This window comes from Crinia signifera, chromosome 3 (genome assembly GCF_055691185.1).
Source record: "Crinia signifera chromosome 3, ASM5569118v1, whole genome shotgun sequence".
Lineage (NCBI taxonomy): Eukaryota > Metazoa > Chordata > Amphibia > Anura > Myobatrachidae > Crinia > Crinia signifera.
The window spans coordinates 5391353-5413514 of NC_139219.1; the positions used below are offsets into that span (position 1 = coordinate 5391353).

The 22162-nt window shown below is 44.2% G+C and overlaps 1 protein-coding gene across 8 annotated transcripts in view; it reads left to right on the forward strand.

Moving 5' to 3' along the window:
• Window positions 1–22162, forward strand: part of USH2A (usherin) — a 739769-nt gene that overhangs the window by 232613 nt on the left and 484994 nt on the right. For all 8 annotated transcript variants that reach the window (XM_083175163.1, XM_083175160.1, XM_083175162.1 and 5 more), the window contains exon 20: window positions 15815–16042. In XM_083175163.1, coding sequence (XP_083031289.1) covers window positions 15815–16042 — 228 coding nt within the window. The remainder of the gene's footprint in view (window positions 1–15814; window positions 16043–22162) is intronic.

The following is a 22162-nucleotide window of genomic DNA, read 5'->3' on the forward strand; positions in this document are numbered from 1 at the left end:
TACAAAGTACATTTATATGTGCTGTGAGAAGACTCGAAGACGATTAAATAAATCAATATTTCCCTGTCACCGAAGCAAGCAGCGAAGTAGTTAATTACAAAAGAAGCACAACAGCGCCAGGCCGGGACCCTTTGTCATTGTCCTAGAAAGAGGAGCGCAGGAGCGTCCGGCCTGCAGAGCTCTATTGCAGAACAAAGAGGTCTTGTGGGAAAGGGAAAGCTCTGCACGCTGAGAGGCAGAACACGCACATTGTGCTTACATGTCACAATGCCGGATGGTGTGCCTTATTACATTGATGTATGGTCCGACAATAAAATGATATCAGGTCACCTCGCTGTCACGTGGAGGAAGTGGTGGTGGCTGCTGTCACCTTTCATGTCAATGATGCAAACGGATCCAGTAACGTGAAGGATGGAATGGCAGATTTATTCTCTCATTATGGAAACGCGGAGTCTACAAACAAGATTGTATTATCATCTTTATCCTATATTATAAAACTCTGCTCCTCACCTCTACAGGGGTAATTCAGTGTTCTGCACATCGGCCACCACTAGGGGACATCCGACGGACAGCCGCCACTGCTGACATTACTGTTATGGTGTTCTGTCGGTACTTGTTTCCTATCTGGGCGCCCGCTATGTTAATTGCGCACCATGCTATTCTCCGTATAAAAATCGGATCGCATCGGATACCACAAATGCACATACACGATATTGAACGATGCGATGCGATGCGATCCGATTTTGTTCCCGCTTTTATGGTTGGCCCATAGGATATATAGGAAACCCCCCCCTGATGGTTTAAAATGCGCCTCCATTGTTAATGCCACCCCAGTATTGACGTGAACCCGAAGCGTGGCGAGCGGCGGCGGTACGCGTCCTCCGACTTTTTCATACCCCCACTATCCACGTCGGCGTGGAGTTGAGAATAGAATAGTGTGGCGAGCGCAGCGAGCCACCGAGCCCGAAGCGTGGCGAGCGGACGCGGATACTTCACAGGTATCCGTGTCCCCTCGCGGGCTTCACAGGTATCCGCGTCCCCTCGCGGGGCTCGCTGCGCTCGCCACGCTTCGGGCTCGGTGGCTCGCCACACTATTCTATTCTCAACTCCACGCCGACGTGGATAGTGGGGGTATGAAAAATTCGGAGGACGCGTACCGCCGCCCCTCGCGGGGCTCGCCGCGCTCGCCACGCTTCAGGTTGACGTCAATACTGGGGTGGCGTTAACAATGGAGGCGCATTTTAAACTATCAGGGGGGGGGTTTCCTATACAAATCGTGGGTTTGCGGGGTTATTACATTGAAATCAATGTAAAATCGGGTCTCAGGGACCATTTAAAATTGATTCCAATGTAAAAATCGGGTCACCGCATGCGATACGATCCGATTTCAAATGAAATTGGATCGGATCGGATAGCATCGTATGCCATCGTACATCATCGAGTACCGAATCCGATGCGATGCGATCCGATCCGATTTCATTACGGTGCCATACGTAGAAAACCTGGGCGCCCAGATAGGAAACAAGTACCGTTCTGTCATATTGGCAGGCTGGGGACCAGTTATCACTGTCATTCTTCACATTTTACTTATGCTTCTAATTATTATATCAGTAATATTATAACTATTATATGAGTATTATCAGAACGACTACCAACTCCCTAATAGGGTGAAAGGCGCATCATCATTATTATTATTTATATTGTATTAGCATAACTACTAATAATAATAATAACAATCCTCAAATGGATCCAAGGCGCTTAAATATTTCATTATTATTATTATTACTTTTTTATTAGTAGTAATATTGCTATTATATTAGTATTATCATTACTAGTATATTAGTTGTAGCATTATTGTTATTATATTAGTAGTATTTGTATTGTTATTACATTAGTATTATCATAACTATTATTTTAGTAGTAGTATTTCTATTATATTAGTATCATTATTGCTACAGGTTGAGTATCCCTTATCTGAATTACTCCGAAAATCAGTGTTTTGTTTTTTTCTAAAAACCTACTGGGGACATCTATAACTGGCACTACTATGGACATAATATGTAACTGGCACTACTGGAGACATCTATAACTGGCACTACTGGGGACATGATATGTAACTGGCACTACTGGGGACGTGATATGTAACAGCACTACTGGGGCAGAGCCGGATTAACAATGGGCCTGATGGAGCTATAGCTCCAGGCCCACTCTCCAAATAGGCCCATTTTGTAGCTGAGGGTCAGGGCTTTCCAACGAGACCAGCCCCGCATCGCTAGCCCCCCGGGAACCGGAGATACTGCCAGGCAAACCTGGAACGTTTTCCCCATAGGATAACATGGGACCCGCTAATTCCGACCTCCACCCGGTTCCAACGGCTGCCAGTTCCCCCTCCGGCATCACAGAAACTCGAGGTTGATCTCATTCGAACCCAAATCGCTGGGCCTTCAATCTGATAGGTGGTCCATATGGGTTCATTGGTTCTAGAGATATTGCAGGTAAAACTATCTTTTTTTTCATTTCTGAAATGTAATTTCATGGCTGTTCATGTTGTTTGAGGACAGATTTGTCTGGAACCAAACGGCCCAGTTTCACGGGACCAAAATCATGTAAATGGGTCAGTTGGTTCCGAAGATATAGCTGGTTGTTTAAAGGGGGGCGGGGGTGGTTTTCTCTCCCCCTCACACCAGAAAATGCAGGGACTAGGCTGGTGTAAAAGGGGCCAGTCCGAGAATGTCCCTGCATGATCCTGGGACCATATTCCCTGCATTTTCTGGTATGAAAGGGGTATTATTTCAAATAGCTGGGACATGCAGTGCTCTGAATACAGCCAGGCAGCCCCCTGCTCTCTGCCCAGCTGTTAATGGCTGTCATTTCTGCCCGGCGGCGACTGTCCCCCAGTTACCGCGAGCATGTATTCCCCCTTGGCAATGAGCATATAATCCCACATGGCAACAGGCATGGAACCCCTGGCAATGAGCATGGAACCCCTGGCAATGAGCATGGAACCCCTGGCAATGAACATGGAACCCCTGGCAATGAACATGTAGCTAAGCAACACTTATGTAGCATAATTATTAATAGGCATTATGGTGTTTGGCATAATACATAATGGAGATTATGGTGTGAGGGTTAACATGTAATGGGCATTATGGTGTAAATTTTTAATGTGCGCCTTTGGCGTGCAATGCCCCTATTTATGAAGCATATTGTGCATTATTGCTCAATCTGTTTGGTATAGTGCAGGCATGTCCAAACTATGGCCCTCCAGCTGTGAAACTACAAGTCCCATCATGCATTGCCACAGTTTTGCAATTAGGGAATGCTAAAACTATGTCAAGGCATGCTGGGACGTGTAGTTTCACAACAGCTGGAGGGCCACTGTTTGGACATGCCTGGTATAGTGTGTATTTTGGCTAAATCCATGTGGCAAAATGTGAATTTTGCCAATAATCTGTGTGCCATAGTGTGAATTTTTGCTCAATCGGTGTGAATTTTGTCTCATTCCATGTGGCATAATGTGTAAGACGCAAGTACAGTATAAGGGGGTAACTATTCTGTTGCATGATTTGTATAAGGGGTATATGGTGTGGTAAACTTAGGTTACCACATAAAAGGTGCTGACATATTGTCTACCAAGTTTCGGTTTTCAGTATTTTTTTATGACTGGAGTGCCGCCAAATCCCGCAAGTATCTTAGGACATCGGCGTCCTGCGGGTGCACCTTTGGAGTGCACCCGCCAACATATCACCCTGCATTTTTTCCTATGCCAGCACCCTGCCTTTTCCAGGCATATATAATTAGTTGAAAGTATTTGTACAAATAGAGACACAAGAAAAAGGGGGGATGGCCCTTCACCAATCACTCAGCGCTAAATAAATATAACTTCCCTGATTTGTTTATTCAGGTCCAATTTCTTTATGTGGAAATCTGAATAGGAGAAATAAAACACAACTTCTCCCTAGTGTAATACTGTAATATTATGTAGAATGATTCATCAGATGACTGAATACTGCACAGTATTAGAGCAATATAAATTTTCGGGGAATTACCCCTTTCTGGGTACTCACACTTTCAGTGTGTATAACAGGCGTGTCACAGGTTCTTTGATCCTCTCATTGGGTAATACAGGACTCCACTCTGATTAAAAAATGGATCCTTTATTACAATATATTACAAGTATACAATATAAAAAGTGCAATCTCTGTACTCATCTGTAAGGTTAGGGAAGTCCAGCAGGCAAGATGGAAAAAACAGCATAAAACGGGGCCCCGTTCCAGTGCTCCTGCGGTATTCCTTCCAGTTCTATCTCTGAAAATGTTCCCTTGGCTTCCAGTTGGTCTGACCCAGTGGATACGTCTCTTGGCTTCCAGTTGGACTGACCCAGTGGATACGTCTCTTGGCTTCCAGTTAGTCTATCACTTGAATGCTCCTCTTGACTTCCAGTTGGTCTAGCTCTGTTAACGTTCCTTTTGGCTTCCAGGTGATCTATCTCTGAATGTCTACGATTGGCTTTCAGTTGGTCTAGCTCTGTAAAGGCTTCACTTGGCTTCCAGTTGGTCTGACCCTATGAATGTCTTCACTTGGCTTCCAGTTGGTCTGACCCTATGAATGTCTTCGCTTGGCTTCCAGTTGGTCTGACCCTATGAATGTCTTCACTTGGCTTCCAGTTGGTCTGATCCTGCGAATACTCCTCATGGCTTCCAGTTGGTCCATCCCTTTGAATGTTTGTCTTGGTTACCAGTTGATCTAGCTGAATGAATGTCTTCACTTCCCTTCTAGTTGGTCTGACCTAATGCTCCTTTTGGCTTCCAGTTGGTCTGACCCTGTGAATACTCCTCTTGGCTTCCAGTTGGTATATCCCTGTAAATGCTCCTCTTGGCTTCCATTTGGTCTATCTCTGTAAATGTTCCACTTGGCTTCCAGTTGGTCTCACCCTATGAATGTCTTCACTTGGTTTCCAGTTAGTGTGACCCTGTGCATACTCCTCTTGGTTTCTAGTTGGTTTATCTCTATAAACGATTCACTTGGCTTCCAGTTGTTCTGACCCTGTGAATGCTTCTCTTGGCTTCCAGTTGGTCTGACCCTTTGAATACTCCTCTTGGCTTCCAGTTGGTCTGACCCTTTGAATGCTTCTCTTGGCTTCCAGTTGGTCTGACCCAGTGGATACGTCTCTTGGCTTCCAGTTAGTCTATCACTTGAATGCTCCTCTTGGCTTCCAGTTGGTATGTCCCTGTAAATGTCTTTGCATGTCTTCCACTTGGTCTATATCTGTAAATGCTCCTCTTGGCTTCCAGTTGGTCAATCTCTGCATGTCGACCTTCCTCTTGTTGACCTAATGGCTGTATACTCCTGTGAATACTCCTCTTGGCTTGCAGTGTGTCTATCTCTGTAAATGCTCCGCTTGGCTTCCAGTTGGTCTGACCCTGTAAATACTCTTCTTGGCTTCCAGTTCTATCTCTGAAAATGTTCCCTTGGCTTCCAGTTGGTCTGACCCAGTGGATACGTCTCTTGGCTTCCAGTTGGACTGACCCAGTGGATACGTCTCTTGGCTTCCAGTTGGACTGACCCAGTGGATACGTCTCTTGGCTTCCAGTTAGTCTATCACTTGAATGCTCCTCTTGACTTCCAGTTGGTCTAGCTCTGTTAACGTTCCTTTTGGCTTCCAGGTGATCTATCTCTGAATGTCTACGATTGGCTTTCAGTTGGTCTAGCTCTGTAAATGCACGTTTTGGCTTCCAGTTGGTCTATCTCTGTAAAGGCTTCACTTGGCTTCCAGTTGGTCTGACCCTATGAATGTCTTCACTTGGCTTCCAGTTGGTCTGACCCTATGAATGTCTTCACTTGGCTTCCAGTTGGTCTGACCCTATGAATGTCTTCACTTGGCTTCCAGTTGGTCTGATCCTGTGAATACTCCTCATGGCTTCCAGTTGGTCCATCCCTGTGAATGTTTGTCTTGGTTTCAAGTTGGTCTATCTCTGTAAATGATTCTCTTGGTTACCAGTTGATCTAGCTGAGTGAATGTCTTCACTTCCCTTCTAGTTGGTCTGACCTAATGCTCCTTTTGGCTTCCAGTTGGTCTGACCCTGTGAATACTCCTCTTGGCTTCCAGTTGGTATTTCCCTGTAAATGCTCCTCTTGGCTTCCATTTGGTCTATCTCTGTAAATGTTCCACTTGGCTTCCAGTTGGTCTCACCCTATGAATGTCTTCACTTGGTTTCCAGTTAGTGTGACCCTGTGCATACTCCTCTTGGTTTCTAGTTGGTTTATCTCTATAAACGATTCACTTGGCTTCCAGTTGTTCTGACCCTGTGAATGCTTCTCTTGGCTTCCAGTTGGTCTGACCCTTTGAATACTCCTCTTGGCTTCTAGTTGGTCTGACCCTGTGAATGCTTCTCTTGGCTTTCAGTTCTGACCCTGTGAATACTCCTCTTGGCTTCCAGTTTGTCTGACCCTTTGAATACTCCTCTTAGCTTCCAGTTGTTCTGACCCTGTGAATGCTTCTCTTGGCTTCCAGTTGGTCTGACCCCGTGAATGCTTCCCTTGGCTTCCAGTTGTTCTGACCCTGTGAATGCTTCTCTTGGCTTCCAGTTGGTCTGACCCTGTGAATACTCCTCTTAGCTTCCAGTTGTTCTGACCCTGTGAATGCTTCTCTTGGCTTCCAGTTGGTCTGACCCTTTGAATACTCCTCTTGGCTTCCAGTTGGTCTGACCCTTTGAATACTCCTCTTGGCTTCCAGTTGGTCTGACCCTTTGAATACTCCTCTTGGCTTCCAGTTGGTCTGACCCTTTGAATACTCCTCTTGGCTTCCAGTTGTTCTGACCCTTTGAATACTCCTCTTGGCTTCCAGTTGGTCTGACCCTGTGAATACTCCTCTTAGCTTCCAGCTGGTCTATTCCTGTGAATTTCTTCTGTTGGCTTCTAGTTGGTCTGACCCTGACAAACACTCTGAGACTTTTGAAGATTCTGGGACCAGGGACCCACAGCTGCTGCATTTGAATTTTTAACACCAGTGATAAACCACATCTTGATATATGTTTGTTACTAGCACTTTTACTGGTGTTTTCAGGTCAGAGGTGACAATTCACCACTTCCCTAATGTTTTCCTATATAATTTTACTAAAATTCTGCATTTCAAAACTAATCTTAATATACCCTACAAAGACAGGGTTGGGAATAGTGCAAAATAGGTCCTATCTTCAGGCCCATATACAGATGCGCTGCCCCTGCCCCTTCCACCATAATGGGACGCGCACACACAAGACGCTCACAAGATGACCATTCTTGGCAATGGGACGCGCAAACATCACGTGCCCCCTTCCAACCCCATCAGCGCTGGCCACACCCCGCCAGCCTCCACCAGCACTATGGACTGGCTGAGGCTGGCTCCATCTGTACATTAAATTATCTTTCAAATGATTACCATTAAAAGTACAAAGAAAATACATGAAATGAACACAACAGGGAGTGAGACTCCGGCTGGCTACAGTCTGGTTCATCCTTCTATAGTAATTACACACAGACAGAAAGCCCCGATACCTGCACTTTCCGCACCTCTATTGGATATATGTGAGATCAATCTATATTTATACGAAAATGGTTGTTAGATTTTTATCCCTTTTGCTGTACACTATAACTTCATTGTATAGAAACTTCTGCCCCATAATAACTAGTAGACAAGCTAAAACCTGTACTGATAGGACAAGAAGAGATTTTAGAAATAATATAGCGATATATACTACATTAGTTCTACTTGCACATCTCCCAACTGTCCCGATTTTCGCGTGACAGTTGGGAGATATGTCCTGTTTTTTTGGGAAGTTCCCGCATCCTTCCCGGGCCGACAGCACCTTTTCCTGCTTAGAATCGCTCGCCATGCCCCCACAGTGGAAAAATGGGGGTGTGGCCTCACAGGGGTGATGCAATTTGCAGGACACGCCCTCTTGCCAACAGGCTACACCCCCACATTTTGGAGGGTGATGTAAGTGGTTCTGGAATATGATAAATTGCCTCTAGAGGACATTACGTCTCTGCCCGCAGATCTTCCCTATTAACTCTGATTTTAAAACATACAAATCCAGCAAACTGCGACAATCTCTGAACCCTGCAGAAGCGCAGCAAAATATCCTTATTCTGGAGTCACAATAATAAAATAAATCCGCCGGTATATTTCCTTGCAGATATATCCCTGGCAGGGACATTTACCGCTTTGGAGGCGGCCATGTTTGTTCTGTGATATCATGCAGCTGAAGTGATCGGCTAATCAATTTAAGCACTTCTTCTGTCACAAAACAAATGAGATTTATTTAGCAATAAGTCTCAGTGCACTTCAGCTTTCCAATGCCTTAAATAACATCAAAAATAAATACTCCATCTGGACTCTGGAGAAGAAAATACAGCACCCCCCCCGGCTTCACCATAAATTAATTTCCCAGACCTCAGCGCAGGAAAGAGTTATTTTATTCACTGCGCACGTATTTGATCCATTTAGAAGATTTGGTTATGCCGGTTATGTGACCAAGTGCTCATGAAGTTCTGGCGCGCTCTATAAATATCTGTAATTACAGCTAATATTATTACTATTGCTAATACTATAATATTATCATTAGCCTTATTATTACCACCTTATATAAGTCCCATGTAAGGAGGGTCATTTACAATGTACATACCATCGCAGCTGCACAGTGCAAAAGCATCCTTGTATCCTTTTTTGCTCCTCCCATTGCGCAAATGTCTAGATTGTGTGGTGTTGCACAGTTCAGGTGTGGATCAAAGATAATATTTTTCAACCAAGTGCATGTTGACCTCTAGGTGTCCACCAATCGACTGTCCTATACAGGGTTGACCCTGTGTCCACCAATTGACTGTCCTATACAGGGTTGATCCTGCACAGGTCAGTGGATTTAGGTGACCGGTTTGCACAGGCCAAGGGGAGGAGTTTGGTGGATCGGAGGCTGAAGAGAGATTTAACTTTGTGTGTGATGTTCTTGCAATGAGAGAGAAGTGACCAATTATTGTGGAAGAGATTGGATGTTTAGGGAAGACCCAGAAGACATCACAAGTCCCCTCACCCTTGGGCCCATAAAGTCTGATTTGGCCTCATACCTACAATCAATGTCATCCATAAATGAGAGGAAAAGCTGAGTTTTAGGAGACCGATCTCACTCTCCTTGATTTATAGATGTTTTTGCCTTTGCTTCAGTCAGTGGCTTAATGTGATCTCTACAATCAATATTGTATCGCCCCACTGTGTACCCAATACACCCAGTTCCAGAATAAGGTCTAAATGGGTCTAAAATCATCACAGGCCTATTATGTGCAATAATAGGGGTTGTGGGCAGCACCTAATACTGTGGGGGGCGTGGCCAGTGTTCTGGTTGGGTGGTCTGCTCATGGGTGTGTCTGTATTAGTGTAAATACTTTCAACTAATTATATATGTCTGGAAAAGGCAGTGGCTGGCATAGGAAAAATGCAAAGGGTTTAGAATAGGGTGCAAGATGGCAAAGAGGTTGGCATATGCACAGAAAAGAGGGAAAATAGTAGGTGAGGTGGCACAAAAAAATACTGAAAGCCAAAACTTGGTAGACAACATTTCAGCACCTTTTATGTGGTCACCTAAGTTTACCACACCATATACCCCTTATACAAATCATGCAACACAGTAGTAACCCCCTTATACTGTACTTGCCTCTTAAACATTATGCCGCATGGAATGAGCCAAAATTCACATGGATTGAGCCAAAATACACACTACACCAAACGGATTGAGCAAAAATTCACAATATGCTTTATTAACAGGGACATTGCGCCCCAAAGGCGTGCATTAACAATTTACACCATAATGCCCATTACATGTCAGGGGTTCCATGCTCGTTGCCATGTGGGATTCCATGCTACTTTCCAAGGGGTAATAAATGCTTGCGGTAACTGGGGGACAGCCGCTTCCGGGCAGAAGTGATAGCCACTGACAGCTGGGCAGAGAGCAGCTCCCAGCTATTTGAAATAATACCCCTTTCACACCAGAAAATGCAGGGGCTTACCTGGGAATATGGTCCAAGGATTATCCAGGAACATTCCCCGGTTGGCCCCTTTTACACCCGCCTAGACCCTGCATTTTCTGGTGTGAGGGGGAGAGAAAACCAACCCCCTCTCCCCCTCCCCTATTTAACCAACCGGCTATATCGTCAGAACCAACTGACCCATTTACATGAGACAAGTATCATATTGAACTTTTGAGTGGGCTTCGAACGATTTTGGTCCAGTGAAACTGGGCCATTTGGTTCCAGAGAAATCTGCCCTCAAACAACATGAACAGTCCTGAAATGACATTTCAGAAATGAGAAAATAGGTTTGCCCGCAATATCTCTGGAACCAATTAACCCATAAGGACCAGCCTGGTATCAGATTGAAGGCCCAGCGATTTGAGCTTCTGTGATGCCGGAGGGGGAAACTAACAGCCGTTGGAACTGGGTGGGGGTCGGAATTTGCGGGTCCCATGTTATCCTGTGGGGCAAATGCTCTAGCTTTGACCGGCGGTATCTCCGGTTCCCGGGGGGGCTAGCGAAGCGGGGATGGTCTCGTTGGAGAGCCCTGGCCCTCCGCTACAAAATAGGAATTTGGAGAGTGGGCCCGGAGCTACAGCTCCATCAGGCCCATTGTTAATCCGGAAATGAATACACCCACTTCCTGTGGTACCTGGCCACAGCTCACTGTTATTCCTCTGTTAGTTCCACAATAACTCTATAGATATAAGGTAGCAGAAGGGACCAGTAGCTTCTTGCAGAAACCAAGGGCCCGGAGCCCAAGTGACTAATAAACATTTTCTTTATGAAAAGAATACACATTACAACAATAACAGTCAGTACAGTATGTACAGCAACGCAATATAAAATAGGTGACCTCGCCTGAGATGTAACATGTAGGTTGTATCTTCTGCAGCACCCACCTTATGGAATGCCCTTCCACACACACTAAGACTCTCCTCTAGCCTCTACAATATCAAGCGTTCCCTGAAAACTCATCTCTTCAGGCAGCTTATTATATTCGGGACCCCCACACAACCTCCAGAAGCATTCATCTCTAATTGCATCCCATCAGGACTGTCCTGTAATCTGATGGGACAGCCATGCTATGGAATTCTATCCTTATGTATCCCTCCTATTATCCCTATAGATTGTAAACTTGCAAGCAGGGCCCTCCTACCTCCATGTCTGTTTGTTTCTACCCAGTTTGTTTAATCACTGTTGTTTCCGATTGTAAAGCGCAACAGAATATACTGAGCTATATAACACACTGCAACGGAATCTGCTGCACTATATAAGACACTGTAACGGAATCTGCTGCGCTATATAAGACGCTGTAACGGAATCTGCTGCGCTATATAAGACGCTGTAACGGAATCTGCTGCACTATATAAGACACTGTAACGGAATCTGCTGCGCTATATAAAACACTGTAACGGAATCTGCTGCGCTATATAAGACACTGTAACGGAATCTGCTGCGCTATATAAGACGCTGTAACGGAATCTGCTGCACTATATAAGACACTGTAACGGAAACTGCTGTGCTATATAAAACACTGTAACGGAATCTGCTGCGCTATATAAGACGCTGTAACGGAATCTGCTGCGCTATATAAGACGCTGTAACGGAATCTGCTGCGCTATATAAGACGCTGTAACGGAATCTGCTGCGCTATATAAGACGCTGTAACGGAATCTGCTGCGCTATAGAAGACACTGTAACTGAATCTGCTGCGCTATATAAGACACTGTAACGGAATCTGCTGCTATATAAGACACTGTAACGGAATATGCTGCGCTATATAAGACACTAACGGAATCTGCTGTGCTATATAAGACGCTGTAACGGAATCTGCTGCGCTATATAAGACGCTGTAACGGAATCTGCTGCACTATATAAGACACTGTAACGGAATCTGCTGCGCTATATAAGACACTGTAACGGAATCTGCTGTGCTATATAAGACGCTGTAACGGAATCTGCTGCGCTATATAAGACGCTGTAATGGAATATGCTGCACTATATAAGACGCTGTAACGGAATCTGCTGTGCTATATAAGACACTGTAACAGAATCTGCTGCGCTATATAAGACACTGTAACGGAGTCTGCTGCGCTATATAAGACACTGTAACGGAATCTGCTGCGCTATATAAGACACTGTAACGAAATCTGCTGCGTTATATAAGACACTGTAACGGAATCTGCTGCGCTATATAAGACACTGTAACGGAATCTGCTGTGCTATATAAGACGCTGTAACGGAATCTGCTGCGCTATATAAGATGCTGTAATGGAATATGCTGCACTATATAAGACGCTGTAACGGAATCTGCTGTGCTATATAAGACGCTGTAACGGAATCTGCTGTGCTATATAAGACACTGTAACGGAATCTGCTGCGCTATATAAGACACTGTAACGGAATCTGCTGCGCTATATAAGACACTGTAACGGAATCTGCTGCGCTATATAAGACACTGTAACGGAATCTGCTGCGCTATATAAGACACTGTAACGGAATCTGCTGCGCTATATAAGACACTGTAATGGAATCTGCTGTGCTATATAATACACTGTAACGGAATCTGCTGCGATATATAAGACGATGTAACGGAATCTGCTGCGCTATATAAGACGCTGTAACGGAATCTGCTGTGCTATATAAGACACTGTAACGGAATCTGCTGCGCTATATAAGACACTGTAACGGAATCCGCTGTGCTATATAAGACACTGTAACGTCCGCTGTGCTATATAAGACACTGTAACGGAATATGCTGCGCTATATAAGACACTGTAACGGAATCTGCTGCGCTATATAAGACACTGTAACGGAATCCGCTGTGCTATATAAGACACTGTAACGGAATCTGCTGCACTATATAAGACACTGTAACGAAATCTGCTGCGCTACTGTATATAAGACGCTGTAACGGAATCTGCTGCGCTATATAAGACACTGTAACGGAATCTGCTGCGCTATATAAGACACTGTAACGGAATCTGCTGCACTATATAAGACACTGTAACGGAATCTGCTGCGCTATATAAGACACTGTAACGGAATCTGCTGCGCTATATAAGACACTGTAACGGAATCTGCTGCGCTATATAAGACACTGTAACGGAATCTGCTGCGCTATATAAGACACTGTAACGGAATCTGCTGCACTATATAAGACACTGTAACGGACTCTGCTGCGCTATATAAGACACTGTAACGGAATCTGCTGCGCTATATAAGATACTGTAACGGAATCTGCTGCTATATAAGACACTGTAACGGAATCTGCTGCACTATATAACACACTGTAACGGAATCTGCTGCGCTATATAAGACGCTGTAACGGAATCTGCTGCGTTATATAAGACACTGTAACGGAATCTGCTGTGCTATATAAGACACTGTAACGGAATCTGCTGCACTATATAAGACACTGTAACAGAATCTGCTGTGCTATATAAGACACTGTAACGGAATCTGCTGCGCTATATAAGATACTGTAACGGAATCTGCTGCTATATAAGACACTGTAACGGAATCTGCTGCACTATATAACACACTGTAACGGAATCTGCTGCGCTATATAAGACGCTGTAACGGAATCTGCTGCGTTATATAAGACACTGTAACGGAATCTGCTGTGCTATATAAGACACTGTAACGGAATCTGCTGCGCTATATAAGACACTGTAACGGAATCTGCTGCGCTATATAAGACACTGTAACAGAATCTGCTGCACTATATAAGACTCTGTAACGGAATCTGCTGCACTATATAAGACACTGTAACAGAATCTGCTGTGCTATATAACACACTGTAACGGAATCTGCTGCGCTATATAAGACGCTGTAACGGAATCTGCTGCGTTATATAAGACACTGTAACGGAATCTGCTGCGCTATATAAGACGCTGTAACGGACTCTGCTGCGCTATATAAGACGCTGTAACGGAATCTGCTGCGCTATATAAGACACTGTAACGGAATCTGCTGCGCTATATAAGACACTGTAACAGAATCTGCTGTGCTATATAAGACACTGTAACGGAATCTGCTGCACTATATAAGACACTGTAACGGAATCTGCTGCGCTATATAAGACTCTGTAACGGAATCTGCTGCACTATATAAGACACTGTAACGGAATCTGCTGCGCTATATAAGACACTGTAACGGAATCTGCTGCGCTATATAAGACACTGTAACGGAATCTGCTGCGCTATATAAGACACTGTAACGGAATCTGCTGCGCTATATAAGACACTGTAACGGAATCTGCTGCGCTATATAAGACACTGTAACGGAATGTACTGCCCTATATAAGACACTGTAAATAATAATAATTAAAGCCGGCCTCTGGTGATGTCACACGCACTTCCCCTCACTGGTTGGCTTCTGACCATGTAGGATGACAGAGGTGGACCAGTTAGTTCTACCTGAAACCCACAAAATGATAAAACTTCCCTTTCATTGGAAAAATATATGTTCAAACTGCCTTCGATCTCTTATAATGGTCACATGGGTTTGAATAGACTCTCTCCCCTTTGGGGTCCTGCTGTCACACAGACAAATATTCATCTGAAGCTCATGCAGAGTAATCCACAGTATATGCCATTGCAGCATGAGAATACAGTATGTGGGTTGGTATTATAGTTTAGAGGTTATTGTAGTCTGCTTTAGATGTACTTATGTTCAGTGGCTTTGTGTAAGTTCCAGGGCGAACTAAATCCCCCACAATTCTGAGCTAAGCTTTGGGGTATATTACAATCCCACTAAATACAGCTCACAGAACCAACAGTCAGTGATACTGGAACAATAACTAAGGAGTTTCCCCACATTCTGGTTACTTTCAGTTATTATGTGATTAAACTGCAATACCCTTAGATCTGATACAGAACAGCTCTTTGTAAAACACTGCAAAGTCAGTGCAGAGCTGCAATATGACATATCCAAAGGCAATGACAATAAGTAGGGCTGATTGAGAGTCAGCCGCGGCAGTGGCTGTTTCTGCTTCTTGTGCTGCTTAGCGTCACAGGTAAGATACAACGGGGGAAATTTACTAAGATGGGAGTTCTGTTTCATATGGGCAACCAATCAGATACTTTCTATTATCTTCTAGAAGCTGCTAAGTAAATAAGAAGTAGATTCTGATTGCCCATAGCAACATCCCATGTGAAATAGAACTCTCAGCTTAGTAAATACCCCCCCCCCCCCCCCCCCCAACATCTCCATGTACCTGAATAACCCCCTCCCAGTCACGGCTAAGGAACGTGCAGCACATTGTTACCTCCTATCCAGTCCCAGATATTTTGTTAGAGGATTGTAGTAAAATATCCAGCGCTGTAGCTACCCCCTGATGTAGAGCTGCCGCCTGATTGGTGCAAAGGAATCGGCCGGCAGACATCGTGAGGAGCCACACCCAGATGATCAGATCGCCAATGTTATCTGCGCAATGTGTGGAGGAAATTATCCTATGTAACGTCATTCCTGGATTTTACTTCCCACATATATTAAAGGGTATATTTACTAAAATGCTGTTTTTTACAAGTTGAGACGTTTCCCATAGCAACCATATAATATAATATAATAAGTAGAATCTGATTGGTTGCTGTGTACAACTTCTCCACTTCTAAAAACCCCCACTGTAGTAAATATACCGATCCTTTCCTGTCATCTGACACCTGATATAACTGTCTGAGGAAATCCACAACTCAGTCTAGTTACATTGTGAGACCTGATTGTGGCCAGGAAATGGGATTTAATAATTATCCTGATTGTCTTTCAGCACCGGGAGAAATCCGTGCGCCACTAGTGGAGGGAATCAAAGACACGGTAATGAAGATAGCATGGTCCGCACCTGAGAAGCTTAATGGTCCTTTACCGGACTACCAGCTGGAAAGGACAGAGCCATCGCTAACCGTAAACAGCGACACGCACTATGAGAAAGGAACACGCTTCCCCGGACATGGCTACATCAGATTCCCAGCATCCACCTGGCCAGTGGACTTTACAGGTAAAGTGTTGTCATTTACTGTCCTGTTCTGCTGTAAGATGCCAATCAGCTTTAATTGTTGTAGTGCCTATTATTCAGTGGGGGAAGTGGATCAGATGCTAAGGACTGCTAATGTAATTGTCACACAGAGAAAGTGTATTTCCTCCTTCTTAATTCTGGGACACCGAAAAGTGCACCATTTGTTCATCACACACATCACAAAACTGTATTTCTTCCTCCTTACTTCCGGGACACAGAAACGCGTAACATTTGTCCGTCACACACATCACAAAACTGTATTTCATCCTCCTTACTTCTGGGACACAGAAACGCGTAACATTTGTCCGTCACACACACATCACAAAACTGCATTTCTTCCTCCTTACTTCTGGGATGCAGAAATGCGTAACATTTGTCCGTCACACACATCACAAAACTGTAATTCTTCCTCCTTACTTCTGGGACACTGAAACGCGTAACATTTGTCCGTCACACACACATCACAAAACTGCATTTCTTCCTCCTTACTTCTGGGACACAGAAACGCGTAACATTTGTCCGTCACACACACATATCACAAAACTGTATTTCTTCGTCCTTACTTCTGGGACACCGAAACGCGTAACATTTGTCTGTCACACACACATCACAAAACTGTATTTCTTCATCCTTACTTCTGGGACACAGAAACGCGTAACATTCGTCCATTACACACACATCACAAAACTGTATTTCTTCATCCTTACTTCTGGGATACAGAAACGCGTAACATTCGTCCATCACACACACATCACAAAACTGTATTTCTTCATCCTTACTTCTGGGACATCGAAGCGCGTAACATCTGTCCGTCACACACATCACAAAACTGTATTTCTTCCTCCTTACTTCTGGGATACAGAAACGCGTAACATTCGTCCATCACACACACATCACAAAACTGTATTTCTTCATCCTTACTTCTGGGACACCGTAACGCATAACATTTGTCCGTCACACACATCACAAAACTGTATTACTTGCTCCTTTCTTCTGGGATGCTGAAACGTGCAACATTTGTCCGTAACACACATCACAAAACTGTATTTATTCCTCCTTAATTCTGGGACACCGAAACGCGTAACATTTGTCCATCACACACATCACAAAACTGTATTACTTGCTCCTTTCTTCTGGGACACAGAAACGCGTAACATTTGTCCGTCACACACATCACGATACGAATAGGAATGTGCCATGAATACGAATTCAAATTGTACTGTAGTAAATTCCAAAATATGAATACGCCTAAAATATTCGTATTTTCTCATACGAATACGATTTTTTGAGGAGTATTAGCCTTCCCCCAGTGTGTAACACTAAGCATGCATTATAAAAGATTACATTGTGTTGGTTTTAAAACTTCTCCACTGTCATTATGACCTGAAACATTCCTAATGATGCCGCGAGTATTGCTGCGCAGGTGATCCGATACCGCGACGTCCGGTGTTTGCCTATGAATGATATAAGTAATCAAGATTTATTACGTCTATACTTCTAATTGCCTGCCATGAATCACAGTTAATTATAATCATTGAGCAGCTAATGCAAAGTTCATTTAAACATATTTATTTCCCCGGAATTTCTGGTTTTGGTCTTCAAGTGATGAGTTGTCTTTTTGTGGCATAAATACATATATTATACGGATGTGTCCTATTAATCTTGGTGTGGGCCCAGGTACCGTGCATGTTGGCTGTGCATCTTATTTGCTCAAAATGGGCATCTTATCTCCATTAATAGGCAGATGTACTGTAGTCAGGCTCAGCTAAAAGGATATTTCCAATAAACCAGGCGCAACTTCAAAAATAACAATTAAAACATTAATGTAAATTTTGTATATTTTAGTGAAATTAACCCTCTAAAAATCCTGCAGCTCCCAGGTAACTGGAATTCAAAGCTAAAAACAAACAATAGATTGAGAGAGCACTGAGGTGAAAAATTCCTATTTTAATAATGATAATAAATTAACATAATAAATTATATAAAAATAATATAATTTTCATAAAGCAATGCACAATAACATTAAACCAATATTACTAATAACAATTTTATACTGGAGTGTCCAATTCTGAACGATGTACTCAACCTCCTCACAGATCGATATGTTTGGCGTTTGTATGTTCTCTTACCCCATAATTGCCCAAATGATGTTAGCTTTCTGAGGAGGGGGAACACACAGAAAGCTAACATGTCAACAGTGTCAACAGTTCCGTTCAATATATCTCGGTACTTTATATCCTTAAGGTGATAAATATTGGTGTGACTCTGAGTGTAGTCCCACATCCATACTGCACTTGTGTTGTATCCACCAAAAAGCAATAGTTACGGCATTAACATAAACAAAAAGGGATAGTGTGTGTAACCCCCCCCCCTCCCCCCCAGAAAGCTTACATCATTTGGGCAATTATGGGGTAAGAGAACATACAAACTCCAAACATATATATCTGAGAGGAGGTTGAGTACATCGTTCAGAATTGGACACTCCATTATAAAATTGTTATTAGTAATATTGATTTAATATTATTGTGTATTGTTTAACGAAAAGTATATTATTTTTATATGATTTATGATGTTCATTTATTATTATTATTAATAAAATAGGAATTGTTCACCCCAGGGTGCTCTCTCAATCGATTGTTTTCAGTTAAAAGGAATATTACTGTATCATTTCCCTGCAGCCGTAAACCCACTCAGATTCCCTGTTAGCAAGAACCGACAATTATATAGAACACAGTAGTGGATTGGTGCCTTATCAGACTCTTTATTGAGAATGTACAAATCAGATAACTGTGGTCATTTTTGAAGTTCATAGTCGAATAATTCAATGTTGTGACGTCCCAAAAAATGTATTAAAAACCGTCTTTTTTCATAAAAGCCAATGCTAGAGGCATGTTTGTCAATGAAAAGAGTACTCATCAGCTAATTCAGGGTATATAAAGTAGAAAACTGACGCGTTTCGTCTCAAAGATTCTTCATTAGGGATCTATCTTTATATAAAAAATAGGGTGTGAGAATGAGAAAGTGGGAGGTTCTGGGAAAATGTTCCCATTTTTTTTAAAGCGGCAATCATTTTACATGACAAAATCAACCTGATTCTGCAGTGTAAATGATTGCCTCTTTAAAAAATGGGCAAACGCTCCCAAAATCTCCCACTTTCTCATTCTCACACCGTTACATTTGGCCCATAGGATTTCAATTGATATATTGATTATTTTTCTTATTCCAGACAGATAAAGGGACGTGATATAAAGTACAAAGCAGTCAGCTTTTAACTATCATTTTTCAAACACAGCCTATTTCATGGCAGTTAGGAGCTGGTTGGTTGCTATTTTCGCAATCTCTACTTTATCTCTCTCCAAGTTTTGATAAGCCTTCCCCAGAGTTATTAACATAAAAATTGAAAACCTAAAAAACCAATGATAGCGGAAACCGAGATCGCAAAATGTCACCATTATTAATCGTAATCCAAGCGCGTTAGAAGTTGCATAGCTGCCGTCATCTGTAGAAGCGTGCGTTCCTTGGTCTTTCTTCTCCCGCTGCACAACACCAGCGCTTTAATTCTGCATTATACAGTTATTATATCTTTTGTTTATAGAACATGTGCCTTACCGCCATAATTAGCGTGAGATATAGCATTAATAGATAACGAGAATGGAGTCTGGCTAACGCCAGTGGACGCTTTTGATTGAGATACAGTAGTGTGAACCTGCTATTGATTTATTTGGGATATAAATGGTAATGTCGACAACCTGGAGACTAGACTTCTTAAAATTGCTGACCCAATTACTATTAAACCCTTTGATGACACATTAATACGTCCATTTCGACTAGTAAAATACAACCATTTAGAAGTGTGGTGGACGTTCTGGGTTTGAAAAATGGAGACATAAGTTTATTTAAAATAATTATTGACCTGTCCCGACCTCTTCATTTCATCCCCACTGATCATTCCTGAGGTAAGTAATTAGATTTTTATAGCTGAAGATTATAATCAATGCCATACAGCTATCTTTATTGATTAAACCGAGGCCTTTGCTCCGACGTTCACTAACTATTTTAACAAAACTTGTAATTCTTCAATTACAAATACAATCAGTCAGATTGATACTCGGAGCGTGGAAGTGAAAGCCATAAGTTAGGATCCAGTATCTGGGGAACTTCCATAATGTATGTAGCTATTAATCAGCGGCTAATGGCGCGGTCGTCTGATTGCGATGCATATTTATGGTAATATCGGTAATCACCGGGAATAACTGTCACAGGAATCCAGCTCTCTGGCACCTAGTATGTGTACACACCAGAGAGGTGTCCAGTGCCTGCAGATGTTACCATCCGGTACAGTTACTACATACGGTGCTGGCTAAGGGGCTCATTCTCAGTAAGGCGAACATGCTCGTGGACACGAATGGCGAGTTTTATGGTACACTGCTCCTTCCTGGGGCTCGCGGGGTCATGCTGCATCAAGGCAACCATTTCCCGCTGCAGCACTGGCCACTGCTCCTTCCTGGGGCTCGCGGGGTCATGCTGCATCAAGGCAACCATTTCCTGCTGCAGCACTGGCCACTGCTCCTTCCTGGGGCTCGCGGGGTCATGCTGCATCAAGGCAACCATTTCCCGCTGCAGCACTGGCCACTGCTCCTTCCTGGGGCTCGCGGGGTCATGCTGCATCAAGGCAACCATTTCCCGCTGCAGCACTGGCCACTGCTCCTTCCTGGGGCTCGCGGGGTCATGCTGCATCAAGGCAACCATTTCCCGCTGCAGCACTGGCCACTGCTCCTTCCTGGGGCTCGGGGGTCATGCTGCATCAAGGCAACCATTTCCCACTGCAGCATTGGCCACTGCTCCTTCCTGGGGCTCGCAGGGTCATGCTGCATCAAGGCAACCATTTCCCACTGCAGCACTGGCCACTGCTCCTTCCTGGGGCTCGCGGGGTCATGCTGCATCAAGGCAACCATTTCCCGCTGCAGCACTGGCCACTGCTCCTTCCTGGGGCTCGCGGGGTCATGCTGCATCAAGGCAACCATTTCCTGCTGCAGCACTGGCCACTGCTCCCTCCTGGGGCTCGGGGTCATGCTGCATCAAGGCAACTGTTTCCCGCTGCTGCACTGGGCACTGCTCATTGGTTAAGCATAAATGTTACCAACCAGCGATGGAGAGTGGCAAGAGTACAAACCAACCAGCGAGAGTGGCAAGAGTACCAACCAGTGAGAGACAGTGGAGAGGGTACCAGCCAACCAGCGACAGAGTGAAGAGGGTACCAACCAACCAGCTCCTGTAATTTTTTGAACCCAGCAGTGAGGGGAGAGGAGAGGGTACCAACCAACCAGCACGAGAGAGTGGAGAGAGTTGGCCGGTACTTTATCTCTCTCTCCACTTTATCTCTCTCCAAGGCTGTGTTCATCCTCTCCATACCCTGTTTACGACATTTCTGCACTCACTCTGGAGGCTGAGATGGATCTGACAGAGCCAATGGAATCATTTGCCGCCGGGCGTCAGCCCTGAAGGGGGCACTTCCTCTATTGTCCCCAGTTCCGTGTCTTCTACAGAACACCTGTTGGCAGTGTGTGTGACCCATGAGTCAGAGGAGCAGCTATCAGAGGGGTCACAGAGGAGAAAGGGTGCTGCTGAGCAAGGACGTATGTGACTACAGAGAGATCCCTGTCGTATGTCAGAATCCCCCTGGTGGTACCCTGGCAGTACATTGAGCTGAAGGATGCGGCAGCGGTGCTCTTGGTGATGTGCCTGCAGAGAGTCCAGTGTCTCCAGCTGATGGTGCAGTGGGACAAAGCGTCAAGTGCTCTTTCTGCTGCCCGGCGGTTCTGTGTAGGGGTCAGGACAGTTGGAGGCATCATGGTAGATGTGGCTATAGCGTGTGAAGCATCTAGCACTGTTGGAGACGGTGGTGGTGTCAGTATGTAGGTGCCACGTGTAGTGGTTGCCTGGTAGCTAATGAACCGAACAGCAGTAATAGTGGGCCTAGAGGTGCTGCGGGTCCAGTGGTCTCATCTCAGGGGTCTGTACTGCTGAAGGGGGAGCTGCGGAGTCTTATTGGTATGAGGACACAGAAAAACCTGTAGATCAACCTCCTCTTGCAAAGGGGGG